This window comes from Nycticebus coucang, chromosome 10, assembly GCF_027406575.1.
Source record: "Nycticebus coucang isolate mNycCou1 chromosome 10, mNycCou1.pri, whole genome shotgun sequence".
In the NCBI taxonomy this organism is placed as follows: domain Eukaryota; kingdom Metazoa; phylum Chordata; class Mammalia; order Primates; family Lorisidae; genus Nycticebus; species Nycticebus coucang.
In genome coordinates this window covers 59,827,356-59,847,275 of record NC_069789.1, presented here as the reverse complement: position 1 = coordinate 59,847,275, position 19,920 = coordinate 59,827,356, and the positions used below count along the sequence as shown (strand labels likewise).

At 48.5% G+C, this 19,920-nt stretch overlaps 1 protein-coding gene across 2 annotated transcripts in view; it reads right to left on the bottom strand.

Moving 5' to 3' along the window:
* Positions 1-859: 859 nt before the first annotated feature.
* The window catches only part of SYT2 (synaptotagmin 2), a 134,038-nt gene continuing 114,977 nt past the window's right edge, over positions 860-19,920 (bottom strand). For both annotated transcript variants that reach the window (XM_053604156.1, XM_053604157.1), the window contains exons 2-9: positions 12,387-12,581; positions 10,925-11,091; positions 9,255-9,374; positions 8,720-8,887; positions 8,257-8,424; positions 6,856-6,973; positions 5,747-5,880; positions 860-2,756 (exon numbers count right to left, since the gene is read on the bottom strand). In XM_053604156.1, the coding sequence (XP_053460131.1) occupies positions 2,550-2,756; positions 5,747-5,880; positions 6,856-6,973; positions 8,257-8,424; positions 8,720-8,887; positions 9,255-9,374; positions 10,925-11,091; positions 12,387-12,564 (1,260 nt within the window). In that variant the 5' untranslated portion in view covers positions 12,565-12,581 and the 3' untranslated portion in view covers positions 860-2,549. The remainder of the gene's footprint in view (positions 2,757-5,746; positions 5,881-6,855; positions 6,974-8,256; positions 8,425-8,719; positions 8,888-9,254; positions 9,375-10,924; positions 11,092-12,386; positions 12,582-19,920) is intronic.

Here is a 19,920-nt window from a genome sequence, read left to right as displayed (position 1 = left end):
TCAGCCCTTGAGTGTAGAAAACTTACAAGTGTAAGCGAGCCTAGCCCATGGACCCAGACAGATCCCTTCTGCTAGGGTGGCTCATCAGGACCAGGCAGGCCCTGGGAAGTAACTGCCGCCCACACCCACACTGGCTCCACACTGCTGTCGAGACTCAAGCCACTCAGCAACTGCAACCTGCCCCCACCCTCAAGGCGACTCACTAGCGGGCTCCGAGTAATAAAATCCAGCCCCTCCCTCCAGGCACATGGACACCCAAACAACCAGAGCTGCCCACCATTTCTTTCCTTCCCTATCAGGGATTTGGCAAATCTTGGGCTCTTGGAAGGGCTGAATGAGGTTCATGGGCAGAGAAGGGTCCCAGGTGGTAGAAGGTGAATTGGGAAAAGACAAGAGAATGAAGGCAGAGGGGATGAGATTGACAGGTTTTTCCATGAAAGGTTTGTAGGATATGGGTGAGAATGAGTGTCAGGAGAGACCCTGAGAAATCTACAAAATCCCACAGCTCTGGGGATGGGAGAAGAGTCCAGCGACTTCTGAGGTCCATTCCAGGAAATCCTACTCTATGGCCATCCAGATACTGAAGGGACCCTATTGTCCTATAACTCTCTACCATGACTATAACTCTGTCCCCAAGGATTCATAATCCCCATCGGAGTCCTACCTTCCCATTGTTACGTGCACGTGCCTACACACACACACACACACACACACACACACACACATCAAGTAAAATGAAGCTTCCCATGTACTGCTAGCAAGGCAGAGAAGGGTCTCTGAGAGACAGGCTGAGCCCTACTTCACAGTCTGTTTCTAGTAGGGTATTCCCTCTTTAACCGAAAAACAAAACTCCCTACTTTAACCAAAAAACAAAACAAAAACAGAAACTCCTCCCCCTTTTTAAAATAAAAAGACACTCTGCACCTTCTTCATGCTTGGTCCTCTAAGCCTAATTCTTTCCAACATCATTCATCTGTCTCAGGTGCCTACAGGAAGCTGCGTGGCCCAGATCGAGCGGGAAGTGCTACCATGGGTGCTAGGGACGAGAGGGCCCCAGGAGCCTGGGAAGCCATGAGTTTTCTGAGGTGAAGATATATCAGATGGAAGGGAAAGGCCAAAAGAAGGGAGGCAAAGAGGGCTGGCCTCTGGCCACGTGGGGACCTGGCTTTCCTGTCCAGGCTGAAGGTTTCGAAGAAGACTCAGTGCAAACTTAACTGACATATATATGGCTTTTATCAATGCTGGGGACAAAAGGGGCAAGTGGGGAAGGGGACACAACTGAACATGGGATAGAAACTTGGAATGGATGACCTTTGTTTCTTAGCATTCCTACAGAGAAGCCTCCAAATGAATGATAGGACGCCCCCCACAGGCCTCTCCCAGCCACTCCAGCCACTTAAAAGCTCTCCAGCATGGAGGGCAGAGGGCCCAGGGATTCCCTGTGCTCCCCTCTATCTCATCTCATTCACCAGGAAATCTCTGTCCCCCATCCTGCCCTTCTTACCACTCCCTTCTTACCTGGACCTCAGGGGATCTCAGAAAATTTAAACCTTCCTTTAAAATTCTCTGGCTCTATACAGATAACGGGTCTTCACAGAATGTTAAAAGAGAAACAGAAGAAGCACAGTGGGGAAGAAATGAACTGCACGGCTTATATTCTGGAAGGGGAGAAAGCGTCTGCGTTTCCCACTGGACGGAGTGAAGATCCAGGAGTTTAATTTTTGTCTTTCTGGGTAATGGGACTTCTGTTTCTTCGCAGTTTGATATTCATTGTCAACAAGAGTGAGAAGCTGGGGCTGACAGTCCCTGTTCTAACTGCCTAATCTGGTGAGTAGTTCATTTCCATGTATGTCCCAGAAACTTCTGGGGAAACCGTGAGGGACAGGAGGAAGTCTGTGATGGCATCAGGGCTTTGGTCCTGGTTCTGGACACATCCAATCTCCACATCTTGCTGTCTGCCCGGTAGCTGCCCATGAGCAGTCTGGGAGCTTCTGACCCCTGAGCAGGATTTTGAAACTTTCAGTGCACATTCTTCATTTCAGCGTTCCCGAAGACAACTAACTTCACAGTCCACGGTTCATTTCAGGAATGAAGAGTGATACTAAATGACACACACACACACAGAGACACAGACACACACATCATCCGCCACTGTGTTGCCTTCCCTGTCAGGAAACAGGATGTGCTGCCATTTCGTTGGTCCATATGCTTAAAAAAACAGGAGGTGCTACAACTTTCCGCCAGTAGAGGTCCTCACTCAGGATGCCGCGAGTGTGAAGCTGTGAGAGAGGAAGGGGGAGCCGGACAGGGCATGCAGCAAGGGCAGCTCCTGGGACCAGGAAGAGAGCCAGGCTCCTCTTTCACCTCTGAGGGGACTCTCCTCACATAGCCATCGAAGGGAAATTGGTCTTTAAAAAGAGAAAAAGAAGGAGAAACAAGGACACAACCACAAACAAACGAAAAAAACCTCTAAGGTCGCATAACTGAGGTATTGATAGCTCTGGATCTTGTCAGTGTCCGTGAAGGGCGCAGGTCCTGGCCGCTGCTGCCTACTTGCTCTTGCCCAGAAGTGCGTCCACCTCCTCCTCAGGCTTAAGCGAGTGCCACTGGGCGATGGGCCTCCGGGGGTTAGCCAGCATGTCAGACCAGTGCCGCAGCTCTGTGCCCGTGGCGTTGCTGCCCACGAAGATCTTGCCTATGGCTTCGTTCTTGCCCAGCTTGTCATAGTCCAGCACAGTGACCACTACCTGGACTTTCTGCAAAAAAGCAAACAAGGGAGAGAGTTGGCAGGTGAAGACTATGGATCCCATGACCCAATGTTCTCTCTCCATCAACCTGTTCTCCAAATGACCAGGAAAGAAAGCCTCCCAGGGCTTCTTCCTTCCGTCTCTGGCTCCTAATAAGACTGAGTTTATATAGGGGGCAGAGTTTACACCTTTTGGAGGCAACTTGTTTCTACCACCATTTACTGAGCTTGTGCTCTAGGTACTGTGTTAAACATTCACGCGGGGAAGAAAAATAAAGAGATGAACTTCACCTCTAATGAGATCAGCAGACACACCATAAAAACTTAACAGAGTAGGGTGGCGCCTGTGGCTCAAAGGAGTAGGGTGCCAGCCCCATATACTGGAGGTGGCAGGTTCAAACCCAGCCCCAGCCAAAAACTGCAAAAAAAAAAAAAAAAGAAAACTTCACAGAGTGATAAAGGTTATGCTAAAGAGGAAGGCACAAAGTACTAGGGAAACTCAGAGGAGAGGACAGTCCTGTTAGGGTCAGTCAGGAAAGGCTCCACAGAGGAGGTGACTAGGACATGACACCTGAGGATTTCTCTAGGGGGAGAAAAGAGGGAAGATTAGCTTAGAGATAGAAGCACAGAGATAGATGGCTGCTCCTGTGGCTCAAAGGGGTAGGGCGCTGGCCCCATATGCTGGAGGTGGTGTGTTCAAGCCCAGCCCTGGCCAAAAAACTGCAAAAAAAAAAAAAAAAAAAAAAGCATAGCGATAGAGAGTGTCTTTGGCATCTTAGAACATATTAGAAGTTCAGAGTCACTGAGGTAATTAGAGAGAAGTGAGGCACGAAATGAGGTTGGCAGGGCCAGTAGGAGTCAGCTAAGGAGTTTGTGTTCATCCTTCAGGCAAGCAGTAGGGACTCCTGAAGGCCTTTAAGAGGAGTGGCATGGATATTTAGGAGAGAGAGAACCCCAGCATTGAGGTGGAAAATTCACCGGAGGAGGAATGGGCCTGACGGCAGGGAGGAGGCTACTGGGGTGTCTGGGAGGGTGGATACTGAATACTTGAATCAGGTTGGTGGCAGGGGTGCATGAAGTCAAGGCCAGATTGAAGGAATAATTAGGGGAGAGAATCTGGTGATCAGTTGGGTTTGTTGATGGCCAATGCCTTTCTCCCCTGTGACCCTAGCCACCTCAGACTCATCCTTTAGGACAAAATGTTCCCTGGGAAGCCTCACCAGAATTCACAGTGAGGCTGTGATGCCACTGTGCTTTAATGGCCTGTTTCCTGGTCCCTTCCTGCTGGGAGGTTCTTGACAGCAAGGGCTATGTCCCTATACTCTTATTTCCCCAGCCCCTAGCAAGTGCCTGGAACTTAGGAAATGCTCAGTAAATTGTGTTGGATAAATGAAAAAGAAAAAGTTGGGGGCCAGGCCTAAGGTGACAGCCATGTTTCTGAGTTGGCTGCTGGGGAGATGGTGGGGGGGCTAGTCATTGAAAACAGAATTTAGATGAAGCAGGCTTGGTTGAGAGGGGTAGAAAGAGATCATTATGTTGAATTTGAGATGACTAGGCCAGTATACTCTACATCTGCCTTAAGTTCTCCATAATGAGGACTTTTTTTGGATTAACATTATGCTAAGGCCAGGCATGGTGGCTCACACCTGTAATCCTATTACTCTGGGAGACCAAGGCAAGAGGATTGCCTGAGCTCAGGAGTTCAAGATCAGCCTGAGCAAGAGAAAGACCCCCCCCATCTCTACCAAAAAATAGAAAAACTAGCTGGGCATTGTGGCAGGCACCTGCAGTCCCAGCTACTTGGTAGGCTGAGGCAAGGGGATCTCTTGAGCCCAAGAGTTTGAGGTTACTGTGAGCTATGAAGTTATGGCACCCTATCCAGGGTGACAGAGTGAGACTCTGTCTCCATAATAAACAAAAAAGCACGTTATTGCTGGGCAGTGCCTGTGGCTCAGTGAGTAGGGTACCAGTCCCATATACCAAGGGTGGTGGGTTCTCAGTCCCAGCCAAACTGCAACAAAAAAATAGCCAGGTGTTGTGGCAGGCACCTGTGGTCCCAGCTACTTGGGAGGCTAAGGCAAGAGAATTGCCTAAGCCCAAGAGCTGGAGGTTGCTGTGAGCTGTGACACCACAACACTCTACTGAGGCTGACAAAGTGAGACTCACTTTGTCAAAACAAACAAACAAACAAACAAAAAAACATGTCATTGCTGAACTGCCCATTGTTCCATTGAAGAATTCCATAAATGACATCATAGACGTGCAACTCTGAAGATTCCCTTATACTCTTATCCCCCAGTCCTCCTTGGAGGGAAGAGAAGAGGAGGGATCAGCTCACTACAAAGGAGAGACCAACAATCCAAAGAATCCACCATTCTGCAAGCCCCTGGCTGCATCTGACTTCCTACCCAGATGGGTGGGCAGGTCCCTTGTCCTACCAAGTCCAGACCCCAATCATAACTCATACCGATACGTGGTAAAAAGCAGACTTCATCCCCCATATTTACAGCACATGCTGTTGGGAATGGAGGGAAAGAGAGAAGGCAGAGCAGAAAAGGCAAGAAGTATGGAGGGAAAAGGGAAGAGAGGGCAGTCAGAAATGTGGATAGAACAGCTAGGGAGCGGCAGAAGTGGGCACCCTAGGGACGGCCAGGGGAGGACACGGCAGAGGTGGCAAGAGGAGAAGGCCACTCGCAGCCCCTCAGCCAGCTCCCAATCTCAAGGGCGCCTCTGCACACAATCACGTTCCCGGAAGTCCTAAAGGAATGATTTGTAGAATTTTTTTGAATTAGTTTGTGGTAATCTCCTCAGAAAAGTGGAAGCCTCTGGAAGAATGCCCTGGGAAGGAGGTCCCACAAGGCATCACTGGACCCAGAGCCTTCCCACACTCTGAGCAAGGCTGTTCTGTGGTGTTCAGGTGGGTCCCCGCTCCTCAACCTCTGTGTACCTGTTTGCTTCCCAACCCCTGCTCCACCCCTAAGACCTAAAGGGGTTGAGCACCTGAATCTGCTCGAAGGGGATCTCAAAGCTGAAGGACTCATTGAAGTACGGGTTCAGGGTCTTCTTCTTCACTGTCGTTTTCTTCTTCTTGAGCCTCTTGCCATTCTGCATCAGGTGGATCTTCACGTAGGGGTCTGCAGAGGGACAACCCCAGCCCCAGAGAGGTTCCCTTAGCCCCCGACTCTCCCCCAGAGTGCACCGAGGCGTACCCAGAGCATCCACGAAGACAAGGCTCCACCCTGCCAAGAGCAGGCCCGCAGAAGGCACTGAGTCACAGGACCGCAAGTCCAAAAGACACAGATAATTAGCCAGTTCAAGGGTGGCAAAAAGGCCTCACCTCAGGGACTACCTCTGATCTGTGGGTTGTGGCTTCCTAGAGCCTGTGTCGGGCAAACTTCTGAGTCTATCTAGGCCTTGTATCCCGCTCCGTATCCTGCTCTAGACAGGGACCAGGAGTCCCACAGCAGGACATGTGTCTGTTGTGCCATGATCCTCACCCAATCCAATCCTCCAAAACTCGCGGATGAGAAACTGAGGCCAAAGAAGGGACCTGCCCAAGGTCACACAGTAGGTCAGTGACAGAGCCAAAGCTGACGTGGAAACATGCTGGTTACAGCCTCTGCCTAGGACTAACTCTCCCACAAGGCATGGCAGAGGCAGAGGGCTCCACCCACCAGCGCCCTGTTCCTGGGCCAGCCCCGTACACCAGCAGGTAAATGTGATACTCAGAGTATTCCCCGGAGTCCAGCAGAGCCTAGAGCCGCTCCTGAAAAAGTGTTCTTGATTGTGCTGGCCCTGCCCACTCCCCAGATTTCCCAGGGAAAAGTAAAATCCTAACTGACTCATCTGAGGGATGGCATTTCTCCAATCCTTTTTCTCCATGGCCCAGGAGGCACAGCCAGAGAGCACCCTGAAGGCAGCTCTGAATGGAGATAGGGGATCCTTGGAGAAAGGGAGGGGCTGGAAAACCTGGGTTCCCCTGCTTCATAAGAAGCCATCTGGGTCCTGAGGCAGCAAGGTTCTCCTTGGGAGTGTGAAAACTCCCAGGGCTCTGGGTGGTGATTGGCTCGCTGGTGCCACCCAATGGCTACCAGAAGTTCTGCATGTACCTGAAAGGCCACCCACGTCCATCTTCTTCAGGTTCTTGGCCTCCAAGATGCAGACAGTGAGTTTCCCGGCCGTGGGAACGTAGCGCAGGGAGGTGCAGATGTCACCAAGCTTCTCTGGCTGTCCAAGGGGAAACGGAACTCAGGTCCTCTCAGCCTTCCCACTGCCTCTTGCATGGCTGACCCCAGTCTTGCTGAGACTAGCAAGGTAGTGGTTTGTCCCTGCCTCCCTCAGTCACCAGTCCCCACATTGGTAAAGGCTGAGAAGATCTTCCTGAGTCTGACCTCAGGGCCTCCTGCTGCAGCTCAGCAAAGCCCCCAAGAGTGACCAGCTGGCAGCGCAGGAGCCACAGACAGAGAATGCTGACAGGTGAGTGAGGGAGGACCCAGGGGTGCCCAGTAAGGTGGGAAAGGGTGTGAGGAGTGTGTGTGGTAGCCAAGTGTTCACTTTTAAGGGCCCTGGGAGATTGTCTTGGAAGCCTTCCTCCCCAACCCTTCTTGCCCATGGAAGTCTCTGCCTGTGGACCGTACCACTTGCAGAGTGATTTGTGGTTTTCAAAGCAATTTGCAACTCTTTTGTTACAGTCACCACAACTCAACTCTTTTGTTACAGTCACCACAACTTTCTTATGTAGACAAAGCAAGGATTCATTGTCACCAATAAGAAATTGAGGTTCACAGAGGTTTGCTCAAAGTCACACAACTTAGCATTGCAAACAAGATCAGGACCCCGGGCTCCTGACCCTCCTGACTCCATACCATACCACAGAGTCAAAGCTTCTCACAGTCAAGGCCACGTGGCCAAGACTGACCACATACACACATCCTGGTTCAGGTGTGCTGGCCTTCCTCCCAGACACAGTGTGAGCCCCATGGTCAGAAGGATGTCTTACGCTTCCCTACTCATCCCTCTGTCGCTGCCTAGTGGTGTTCTGGGGCTTGGCTGGATACCTGGAAGGAGCAGTGGGCAGTTTTTGGTACACAGCAGTTACTCAATAAATATTTGCTAAGTGAATGAATGCCATGGCAGCGGCTGAGAGGACAAGCCCTCCATGCTCAGTGTCCTTTAGAATAAACAGGAGCTTTTCTTGTGGGTAAACTGGCCATAGGTGATAATGAAACCTTAGAAGGGATGATAATAATTGTGTTCTTATCTATTCAGGTACCTACCAGACACGGCACTAGGCGCTTTATGTAGATGGTTTAATTCTCATCTCTAAAAAGAGACTAACGGAAAGAGCCTGGGTCCAAAGAGTGTGAGCAACTTGCCTTGGGTCGCACAGCTAGGCCCTATGAAGCTGGCATCCTAACCCAGGTCACCTGCCTCCAAAGCCCACCCTCTTTCTGTCATGCGAAAATGTGGGCGCCCAGGCAAGACTGGTCTGGCCTAGTCTCTGCTCTCACCTCCTCCTTCTCCCCGCCTTGCAGGTCTCTCCACTCTTCAATGGGCTGGCCAAGGTCCACAGTGTTCATAGGCACCTTTACCTCTCCAATAATGTCATGTTTGGAGAAGCGGTCAAAATCGTAGATGGCCATCACCAGAGTTTTGCCCCCCAGCTCCTGGTATGGCACCTGCAGGGCACAAGCAGAATCAGAAGGGGCCAGCATGACCCATATACTCCAGAGGATGCTGTTGGACAGGTCCCTGGGCCTGGACCTCCATTCCAGCCATCCCACAGGGCTCCTGGTAAGTCTGGGGGAGCAGAGTGCAAGGGAAGGTTAGGAGGGGTCCCTTACACACAGGCCCATAGCCCAGCCTTCCATTACTACAGACTGAGCCATGCTAAGGACCAAGGAAGGTCTAAAGAAGTCAGGGGAGAATTGGGATCTGGGAGGGAGCTGGTGTCACCCTTCTGGCCCTCATCACCTTGAAGGTGAAGGTTTCATTGAAGGCAGGGTTCAGGGTCTTCCGATGGACTTTGGTCTCATATTTCTTCTTCTTGTCAGGAAGGAGGAAGACTTTGACATATGGGTCTGACGTGCCTCCCATGTCCAGGGCCGGCAGGTCGGCAGCCTGCAGAACGCCCACGGTGAGCTGTGGAGAGAAGGAGGGGCCTGAGTCTCAGAACTGCTCCAATGCCAGATCTGGCCCCAAACGTCCTCCCACCAACCTCTTCCTGGTGCCAGCGTGGAAGATTGGTTTCCATCTCCATTCTAAGGAATTTGGAATAACATTTGGGGAAGCTGAAGGTGAAAGGGCAATTGATTTGCCCAAGGTTGGTGAGCAGGTTAATAGCATAATCAACCTGGAACCTTCCCCACGGCAGGCTAGTGGCTAAGCCAGGGTTATTGTCCAGGGCACTGTGCCTTATAGTGACCAACCTGCCATACTCATGGAAAAAAGCAATGCCCACTCCTCTCTGAAGCCGCATTTACCCAAGGCCCAGCCCAGTCCCACACACCTGATTGGCCTGAAAATCATAATCCAAGGAAAACTGCAGTTTGCCCAGGTTCTCTGGCTCTTTTTCCTCCTCTCCTTCACCTTCTCCCTCAGTCAGGCCTGTCTCCGCGTCATCATCATCCTGTGGGTGCTGGGGGAGAGCAGAAATGAGTTAAAGGAGAGAACAGAGCAGCCTGGCTTGGCACTGGTAATGGGACGCCAGCCCCTCCGTGCCGATTCAGAGTTGGGTGTGGGGGGAGGGAGGGAATGTGGACTCTGTCCATAGGATTCTACTCCTCCACACCCCTGGGAACCCCCAGAAGCCCCCAAACCCCAGCCCCATATTTGGAGGACACAGCTCTGGCTCTGACGGGCCTCTCGCCTCCCTGAGAGGCACTTTGTCAAATACGCTACAGCATCTTGAGGCCCGGGTGGGGGGATTGGCTTCCCTGCTTAGCACTCTCCCTAGTGTAAGCCGTACCAGAGGGCGGTCCATGGAGGCAGCAGCAAAGTGAGTCCAGCGAGTCGCGGAGGTGGAGGAAAGAAGAAAATGGTGTAAAAAAAAACCCTCAGACAAGCCCCTGAAGCCACAGTCACTTGGTGAGACCAGGCTGTGCTCCACTCAGGTCATTCTTGGAACCCCTCCCCACACTCACTCTGCAGCTTCCTTTCGCCCCCCTTCCCCCCACACACACACACACGTGCACACACACGAACTAGCACTCAAAGGCATTTTTTTTTTTTTAAATTGTGTTTTGTTTTTTGAGACAATCTCACTCTGTTGCACTGGCTAGAGTGCAGTGGTGTCATCGTAGCTGACTGTGACCTCAAATTCCTGGGCCTGAGCCTCCTGCTTCAGCTTCCCCAGTGGGGACCGCAGGCACATGCACCACCATGCCAGGCTAATTTTTTATATTTTTAGTAGAGACAGGATCTCACTCCTGCTTGGGTTGCTCTTGAACTCCTGAGCTCAATGATCCTCCTGCCCTGGTCTCTCAGAGTGCTAGGATTACAGACGTGAGCCACCACACCTGGCCTCAAAGGCATTTTGATTCCTGATTGATCCATTGAGATCAGGCCCTTCCTTCCACCCTCTGTATTGATTCCCTGAGTAAGAGATTTTTCCCAGTTACTCCCAAATAAACATAGGAAAAGGGAAGCACACAGGGGCCTCATCAAACTTAAAAGGAGAAACTCTGGTCTATCAAAGGAACTTTCAAGGCTGATAAACACCAAAAGACAGGAAAATAAATGAAGTTGTTATAGAAGTTGTTAGAGATGGATTCCAGTTGACCCTGTCTCAGCGCCTCGGGACCACTCTTCCGCCTTGCGTGATTCCCCACCCCTCCCCCAGTTAGCTGCCTCCATTGAGATTTTGTCCTTTAGTCTTCCTGGAATGAAAACACAGGATGACCCAACAGTGTCTTCCCTCAGAGGAGGGGGAGCTTTTTCAACATTGTGTCCCAGTAGCTTCACTGGCGTTCAATACATTGTTCTCTCCCTCCATCTTTCCAAAACCGAGTCCACGCTCACCCAAGAATTAGTTCCACCAGCTGATGGGTGGATAACGTTATACTGGAGACGTAACCAAGACTGCCCATATGGAGCGTTAAGGAGGAAGCCTGTTCGGCTGAGGAACCCAGAAGTCTCTGCTTCCCCTGTGGGCCTCGGGAAAGCAGCCCCCCGTCCTACCTGGCCCCCCTTCATATCCTTCATGTTCATGGCGTTCTTCATGCCCTTGCCCTTCTCCTTCTTGTTCTTCTTCTTCTTGCAACAGCACTTCTTGCAGATGCAGAAGCAGCAGGTGAGAAGCAGGAGGCCGGCAACCACGGCGATGGCGATGAGGGCCCAGGGAGGTACTGCCCACACAGAGAAGATCCCAGGTCAGCAGGGCCAGGCCTTGCAGTCTCCACCCCACAGCACTGGCAGAATGGGTCAGACTGTGACCCTCCCCGGGCTCGTGCTGCGCATTTTATATTTATTTTATGTTACTATAATATACTTTTAGAGATAGGATCTCAGTCTGTCACCCAGGCTGAAGTGCAGGGGTCTGAGCACAGCTCACTGTAACCTTGAATTCCTGGGTGCAGCCTCCTGAGTAGCTAGGATGTTCAGCACATGCCACCATACCTGGCTAATTTTTTCATTTTGTGATAGTGGCGGAGTCTCACTTTGTTGCCTAGGATGGTCTCAAAACTCCTAGCCTCAAGAGATCCTTCTTCCTTGGCTTCCCAAAATGCTGGCACTGCAGGCCTGAGCCACAATGGCTGTCCTACTTTTGAAACCACACACCTGTGAGTGACTCATACATCAGTTTGAGTGGCTTTTCATGAATGCCTTGCCTGTTTTTCTTATTAGCCTACTACGTTTGCGGGCAGAGCCTGCTAACTGAGAGGCAGCGATCGGGTATACACATGGAAGAATGCTGAGTTGGGCTCTGTTGAATTTTGACTAGTTTGCTCTAGGGAGAACTGGCTTATACTGGGGAGCATGGGATGGCCCTCAGCAGACCCAGGTGTAGGAAGAGTCTCTTGGTCCCCCTACCTTTGTGCCCAGTCTTGAGAGGGCTGACCCATGACAGAAAGGCCAAGGTTTTTACTGTTTAGTCTGGACCTGGAAGGTTGGGCCTGCATAACTCAAGGGCATGGGTCTGGACCCCTGGCTGCTCTCCGTGGTTCTGAAGCACCCTCTCCCGTCAGTGTGTCTGCTCCCCCTTAGATTGCAATTGCAGTGTCTCCTACACAGCATTGGCCAGAAATTCAGAAAGCAGGGAGGGTTTTTATTTCTATCTTCCAAAATAAATTAATTTCAAATTGTTACTAGAAAACTTGAATGGTGATTTCTGTTTCATAATTTTTCATCTTCTTTTGGTTTCATCTTTTGACAATTTTTTAGGTTATAAGAACTTTTCTTCCCTGGGAAGTGGAGACATATAAACCCTCTCGTTCCCTACATTGATGTCAGATGATACTCCCCCCTCTCCCATTCCTGAGGGGGTTCTCCAAAAACCCAGCCTTAGATCCAAGCATTAGGCAAGAGCCCAGCCAATCACACCCCAGTGGTACTCCCCCACTTCCTCAACCCAGCCCTGTCCTCCAAGTCCCTTCCCAGACTCTAGCCTTGCCCTACCCCCTCAGGCACCAGGGTCACTCACAGGGGATCTTGTTGATCTCATTAAAGAACTTCTCCTTCAGCTTGGCAAACATGTCCTCCTGGCTCTCTCCGGCACCCCCACTCTCAGTGGAGTTGTCTGCAGGCCCGACTGGCATTGTGGCAGTGGTGGTGGCAGGAGCCACAATGGGCTCCTGGTTCCTCTTGAAGATGTTCCTCATGGCGGCAGAGGGGACAGCTAGGGATGAGAGAGGAGGGCAGGGTGAACATTCCAGAGGCCCGCTGCCCCTCAGAAAGCTTTGCCAAAAGGACCAGGACAAGCTCTTTCAAAAACTAAAAACTTAATAATAATCCCTTTAGGTTCAAAGATGTTTGCGTGGTGTTAAAACTGTGGTAAAACAACAATAATAATAGACATCGTTAAGGGAGTACACACGTGTGTCAAGCACCGTGCCAAGTACTTTTCACGCATCATCTGTTTGAGCTGAACAACAACCTGGTGGTTTTTATGGTTCCCACTTAACAGATGAGGAAGCAGAGGGTAGAGAGGTTAGGCAGTTTTCCCAAGGTCACATAGCTGTTATGCTCTGAAACTGAGGTTTGAACCAGTCTGCCTGACTCCAAAGCCTGTGTACCTAATTGCTTTCATAGGGCTCATTTAAATCTAACCTTGCAACTCTAGAAAGGAGGCAAGGTTTTACACTGCGGACGCCTCCTTCCATCTCTGTCCTCCTGGTTGTCCATGACATCGCTGGGCCGAGCTGTCCCCCGTCCCCATACACTCTCACGCTCATTGTCCCTGGCTCCCGTTGCCCCTCCTGCCCTCTAAGGCTCTCTCCTCAGCCCTCCTCTCTCTCCTCACTGGCTCCCTCGCCACCCACTCAGGATTTGTTGCAACTTCTCCCCTAGGCAGAGGGCACCCCATCCCGTCTCTAGCCTCTTCCTTCCCTCTGCCTCAGCCTCATCTTTAGCCCGCTCCAGGTTCATTTCCAGCCCTGCCCCTTCCATACAGCTGTGTGTTAGCCTTCCTACATCAAAGAAGTGGGGCTTACTCACAGTAAAAGTAATCCAGGCTTTTTTGTAGAAAATTTAGGGAGAGACACAAAGAGAGAAATCCCTCACGATTTTACCATCCACAGATTATTAGCATTTGGGGCACTCTGTGCTGGTATTTTTTTCTTTTTTTTTTTTTTTTATAGAGATAGAGTCTCACTGTACCGCCCTCGGTAGAGTGCCGTGGCGTCACACGGCTCACAGCAACCTCTAACTCTTGGGTTTACGCGATTCTCTTGCCTCAGCCTCCCGAGCAGCTGGGACTACAGGCGCCCGCCACAACGCCTGGCTATTTTTTTGTTGCAGTTTGGCCGGGGCTGGGTTTGAACCCGCCACCCTCGGCATATGGGGCCGGCGCTGGTATTTTTTTCTGAGTGTGTTTTTTATGTTGAGACCACATTGTATATAATTTGATATTCTGACATTTTTTAACACAATTTTTTTTTTTTTTTGTAGAGACAGAGTCTCACTTTACTGCCCTTGGTAGAGTGCCGTGGTCTCACACGGCTCACAGCAACCTCCAGCTCTTGGGCTTACATGATTCTCTTGCCTCAGCCTCCCGAGCAGCTGGGACTACAGGCGCCCGCCACAACGCCCGGCTATTTTTTGGTTGCAGTTTGGCCGGGGCTGGGTTTGAACCCTCCACCCCCGGCATATGGGGCCGGCGCCCTACTCACTGAGCCACAGGCGCTGCCCTTTTAAAACAATTTTATTTTGAGACAGGGCCTCACTCTGTTGCCCGAGCTAGAGTGCGGTGGTGTCATCATAGCTCATTGCAGCCTCCTGAATAGCTGGGACTATAGATAACATGTCACCACACCTGACTAATTTTTTTATTTCTTATAGAAATGGTCTCTTACTATTACCCAGGCTGATCTTGAACTCCTGGTCACAAGTCATCCTACTGCCTCAGCCTCCCACAGTGCTAGGATTACCAATGTGAGCTACCACATCCAGCCTACTGCCTTGTTTCTACGTAAAAATTTATTATAAGCCTTTTCCTTTTTTACTAAAATTTTCCATTATCATTAAATAGCTAAATAACATCCCAGTACACAGGAGTACTATGATTTGTTTAACCATTCCACTATTAGACATTTAAGACAGTTTCCAACTTTTTGCTAGCAAAAATTTTACTATGATGAACATAAATTTTGGTCATTTTATTTTTTTTGAGACAGAGTCTTGCTCTGTCACCCTGGCTAGAGTGCAGTGGCATCATCATAACTCACTACAACCTCAAGCTCCTGGCCTCCAGCAATCCTCCTGCCTGAACCTCCTGAGGCTGGGACTACAGGCAGATGCCACCATGCCTGGCTAATTTTTCTACTTTTAGTAGAAATGGGATCTTGCTCTTCCACAGGCTGGTCTCAAATTCTCAACCTCAAGTTTTCCTTTGGCCTCAGCCTCCCAAAGTGCTAGGTGTGAGCTACCATGCCCAGCAATTTTGGTTTTTATTTAAGGCAATGTTCTTATGAGCTTTAAAACTCTGTGCTCTCCAATCCTGTCCTCTCTACCAAGCTATTTCTCCTTCCTCCCAATGGGGCTGCACACCTCTTCTCAACTCAGGGTCCCAGGAAGGCAGATACTGTGTCTGCAACAGCATCCCTCTATGCCAAGCACATCATGGGCACCCAAGTAGTATTTGTCCACTGCATTCCCCTGAAGGAACATAACAGTGTACACTCAGACGTACTCTAGATGACAAGAATAAACAGCACATCTCCCTGAAGCATCAGTTTCATTAGCCATTTAAAGTATTTTAAAAATTAAAACAAGTTTGGAAATATCACAGAGTACAATGCACGTGGCACAAGAATTTTAAAGGAAAAACATGAGAATTTTCTCACTGCACATTGGAGATGAGCAAATTCTCTGCTGCACTCAGGGCTCTTCTGAGAGAAAGTTTTAGGAGCTCTTAAGTTTTGTCCTTGAAGAGCCTGATTCCTCCCCAACCCTCCTACGGAGACTGCTGCAGCTGGGAAGTGACCTATACATTGATGCAAATGCATGCTCATTCACCAAGCATTTGTCAACTCCTACTATATGCCAGGTTGAAGTGGCCTTGACCCTGAACCTTGTCTTGAAATGAAAAATGAAAGTCTGCTGGACCTCCCATCTGGGGACTAACAGACTGATCTGGTTTGATGAGAATTGCAAGTGGCCACATTGGAAGACCCAGAGGAGTGTCCCTGACTTCCACCACACTGTTCAGCCCCCAGTGACCTCTTGAAGGAATCGGCCTGGGTGAATATTTTATGAGGAGAACTCCCCAGGCAATTGAAGCAGTATCAAAAATACACTACTGGGACCTGATCAAACTAAAAAGCTTCTGCACAGCCAAGAACATGGTGAGTAAAGCAAGCAGATAGCCCTCAGAATGGGAGAAAATATTTGCAGGTTATACCTCCGATAAAGGTCTAATAACCAGAATCCACAGAGAACTCAAATGTATTAGCAAGAAAAGAACACGTGACCCCATTTCAGGGTGGGCAAGGGACTTGAAGAGAAACTTCTCTAAAGAAGACCGACGCAAGATCTATAAACACATGAAAAAAAGGTCATCATCCTTAATCATCAGAGAAATGCAAATCAAAACTACTCTGAGATATCACCTAACCCCAGTAAGAGTAGCCCACATAACAAAATCCCAAAACCAGAAATGTTGGCATGGATGTGGAGGAAAGGGCACACTTCTATACTGCTGGTGGGAATGTACACTAATACGTTCCTTCTGGAAGGATGTTTGGAGAATACTTAGAGACCTAAAAATAGATCTGCCATTCGATCCTATAATTCCTTTACTAGGTATATACCCAGAAGACCAAAAGTCACAATATAACAAAGACATCTGTACCAGAATGTTTATTGCAGCCCAATTCACAATTGCTAAGTCATGGAATAAGCCCAAGTGCCCATCGACCCATGAATAGACTAGCAAATTGTGGTACATGTATACCATGGGATACTATGCAGCCTTAAAGAAAGATGGAGACTTTACCTCTTTCATGTTTACATGGATGGAGCTGGAACATATTCTTCTCAGCAAAGTATCTCAGGAATGGAAGAAAAAGTATCCAATGTACTCAGCACTACTATGAAGCTAAATTATAGCTTTCACATGAAGACTATAACCCAACTATAGCACAAGACTATGGGGAAAGGGCCAAGGAAGGGGAAGGGAGGGGGGCAGTTTTGGTGGAGGGAGGGTAATGGGTGGGGCCACATCTATGGTGCATCTTAGAATGGGTATAGGCGATTGCACTAATGTACACAGCTATGATTTAACAATAAAAAAAAAATAGCTTTAGGGGCGGCACCTGTGGCTCAGTGAGTAGGGCGCCAGCCCCATATGCCGAGGGTGGCGGGTTCAAACCCAGCCCCGACCAAACTGCAACAAAAAATAAAATAGCCGGGCGTTGTGGCGGGCACCTGTAGTCCCAGCTGCTCAGGAGGCTGAGGCAAGAGAATCGCCTAAGCCCAGGAGTTGGAGGTTGCTGTGAGATGTGTGAGGTCACGGCACTCTACCCAGGGAAACAAAGTGAGACTCTGTCTCTACAAAAACAAACAAACAAAAAAAAAAACAAAACAGCTTTAGTCGAGCGGCACCTGTGGCTCAGTGGGTAGGGCTCCAGCCCCATATACCGAGGGTGGCAGGTTCAAACCAGGCCCCGGCCAAATTGCAACCAAAAAATAGCCGGGCGTTGTGGTGGGCGCCTGTAGTCCCAGCTACTTGGGAGGCTGAGGCAAGAAAATTGCCTAAGCCCAGGAGCTGGAGGTTGCTGTGAGCTGTGTGACACCACGGCACTCTACCGAGGGCCATAAAGTGAGACTCTGTCTCTACAAAAAAAAAAAAAAAAACAGCTTTAGTGAGATACAATTCATAGACCATATAATTCACACATTTAAAGTATACAGTGCAGTGGGTTTTAGTATATTCACAGAGTTGTGTAACCATTAGCCCAATCTAATTTTAGAACATTTTCACCACCCACCCCCCCAAAACCCAGTATCCATTAGCAGTCGTTTCCCATTTCCGTCTCCTCCCAGCCCTAGCAACTACTGATCTGCTTTCTGTCTCTGTGGATTTACCTATTCTAACATTTCATGTAAGCAGAGTCTTAACACATGTGGTCTTTGTGACCAGCTTCATTCATTTAGTATGATGTTTTCAAGGTTTATCCATGTTGTATTAATAGTATGTGTGAGTATCTCATACTTATTATTGCCAAATAATATTCCTTTGTATTGATTTAGAACACATTTTTTAAATATCTATTGATCAACTCATGTACATTTGGGTTACTTCTACCTTTTGGCTATTTCAGCTAAATAGAGCTAATCATATCCCACTTATGGAATACTGTCATCATATTGGCTATTATCATAGCTAATACTGCTATGAACATCCAAATATAAATTTTTGTGTGGACATGTGTTTCATCTCTCTTGATACATACGTTAAGTGTGGGATTTCTGGGTTGTTGAATTTGTTTGACCTCTTTTTTTTTTTTGTAGAGACAGAGTCTCACTTTATGGCCCTCGGTAGAGTGCCGTGGCCTCACACAGCTCACAGCAACCTCCAACTCCTGGGCTGAAGCGATTCTCCTGCCTCAGCCTCCCAGGTAGCTGGGACTACAGGTGCCCGCCACAACGCCCGGCTATTTGTTTGACCTCTTAAGAGACCACCAAACTTTTTCCCAAGGTGGCTGTGGCATTTATGCTCACACCAGCAATGTGTAAGAGTTCCAAGTTCTCCACCCTGGACGGTGCCTGCTCTTTTGTGGATAGCCAGGCTGGTGGAGATGAACTGTTATCTCACTGTGGTTTTGATTCACATTTGTCTAAAAAACTAATGAGGCTAAACATCTTTCCATGTGCTTATTGGCCATATGTATGACTTCTTTGGAGAAATGCCTAGTCAAACCCTTTGGCTGTCTTTAAATTGTCTTTTTATATATTCTAGATATCAGTCACTTGTCAGATACATGATTAGCAAATTTTTCCTCCCATTCGAGGGTTATGTTTTCACATTTTTGTGTGTGTCCTCTGAAGCACGGAAGTTCTAATTTTGATGTCGAATTTATCTATTTCTTGCGTTGTTACTTATACTTTTGGTGCTATATGGTAGACGCTATCACAAAATCAAAGTCACCAAGATTTATTTCTGTTTTCTTCTGGGAGTTGTATAGTTTTAGCTCTCATAGTCAGGTTTATGATCCATTTTGAGTTAATTTTTTTATGGTGTAAGGAAGGGGCTCAAATTCATTCTTTCATATGGGACATAGTGCCATTTGTTGAAAAGACTATTCTTTCCCCCACTTAATTGTCTTGTAAAATCAACTGATCACAAACATGAGGGTTTAGTTCTGGATTCTCAATGCTATGGCATCGTCTATATGGCTATCCTCCCGTCAGTACCACACTGTCTTGATTACTATAGATTTGTAGTACGTTTGGAAATCAGGCAGTATGAGTCTTTAACTTTGTTCTTCTTTCATTTAAATTGTTTTGGCTATTCTGGGCTCCTTGCATTTACATATTAATTTTTTTTGTTTGTTTGAGACAGAGTCTCACTATGTCACCCTTGGTAGAGGGCCGTGGTGTCATAGCTCACAGCAACCTCAAACTCTCGGGCTTAAGTGATTCTCTTGCCTCGGCCTCCCAAGTAGCTGGGACCAAAGGCACCTACCACAACGTCCAGCTGTTTTGTTGTTGTTGTCATTGTTGTTTTAGCAGGCCCAGGCTGGGTTCAAACCCACCAGCCCCAGTGGTGTGGCCGGTACCATAACCACTGAGCTATGGGCTCTAAGCTACATATTAATTTTAAGACCAGCTTAAAATTATTTATTCAAACCAGCTGAGATTTGATAAGGATTGTGTAGGTCAATTCAGGGAATATTGTCATATTAACAATATTAAATTGTACGTCTTTCCATTTGTTTAGATCTTTTCTTTCAACATTTTTAATAGTTCTGTATATGCAAATCTTGCACTTCCTTTGTTCCTAGTATTTTATCCTTTTTAATGAATCATTTTCTTTTCTTTCTTTTAGATAGAGTGTCACTTTGTTGCCCCTAGTAGAGTGCTGTGACGTCATTGCTCACAACAACCTCAACCTCTGCTCTCAAGGGAACCTCTTGCCTCCGCCTCCCAAGCAGCTGGGACCACAGGCACCTGCCACAACACTTGGCTTGTTTTTAGGACAGACAGGGTCTCAATCTTGCTCAGACTGGGCTTGAATTCCTGAGTTCATGCAATCCACCCATGTTGGCCTCCCCGAGTGTTAGGATGACAGGCATGAGCCACCATGCTGAGCCCCCGTTTTAATTTTTTTTAATTTCAAAATATTACAAGGCTTCAAATGTTTTGGTTACGTGAGTTGCCTGTATGCTGCTTGAGTCAAAGTTATAAGTGTGCCCATCACCCAGACAGTGTACATTGTACCCATTAGGTATGATTTCACCTCCTCATTCCTCCCACCCGCTTCCATTGAGTTTTACTTTCATCCCTGCACATGAATT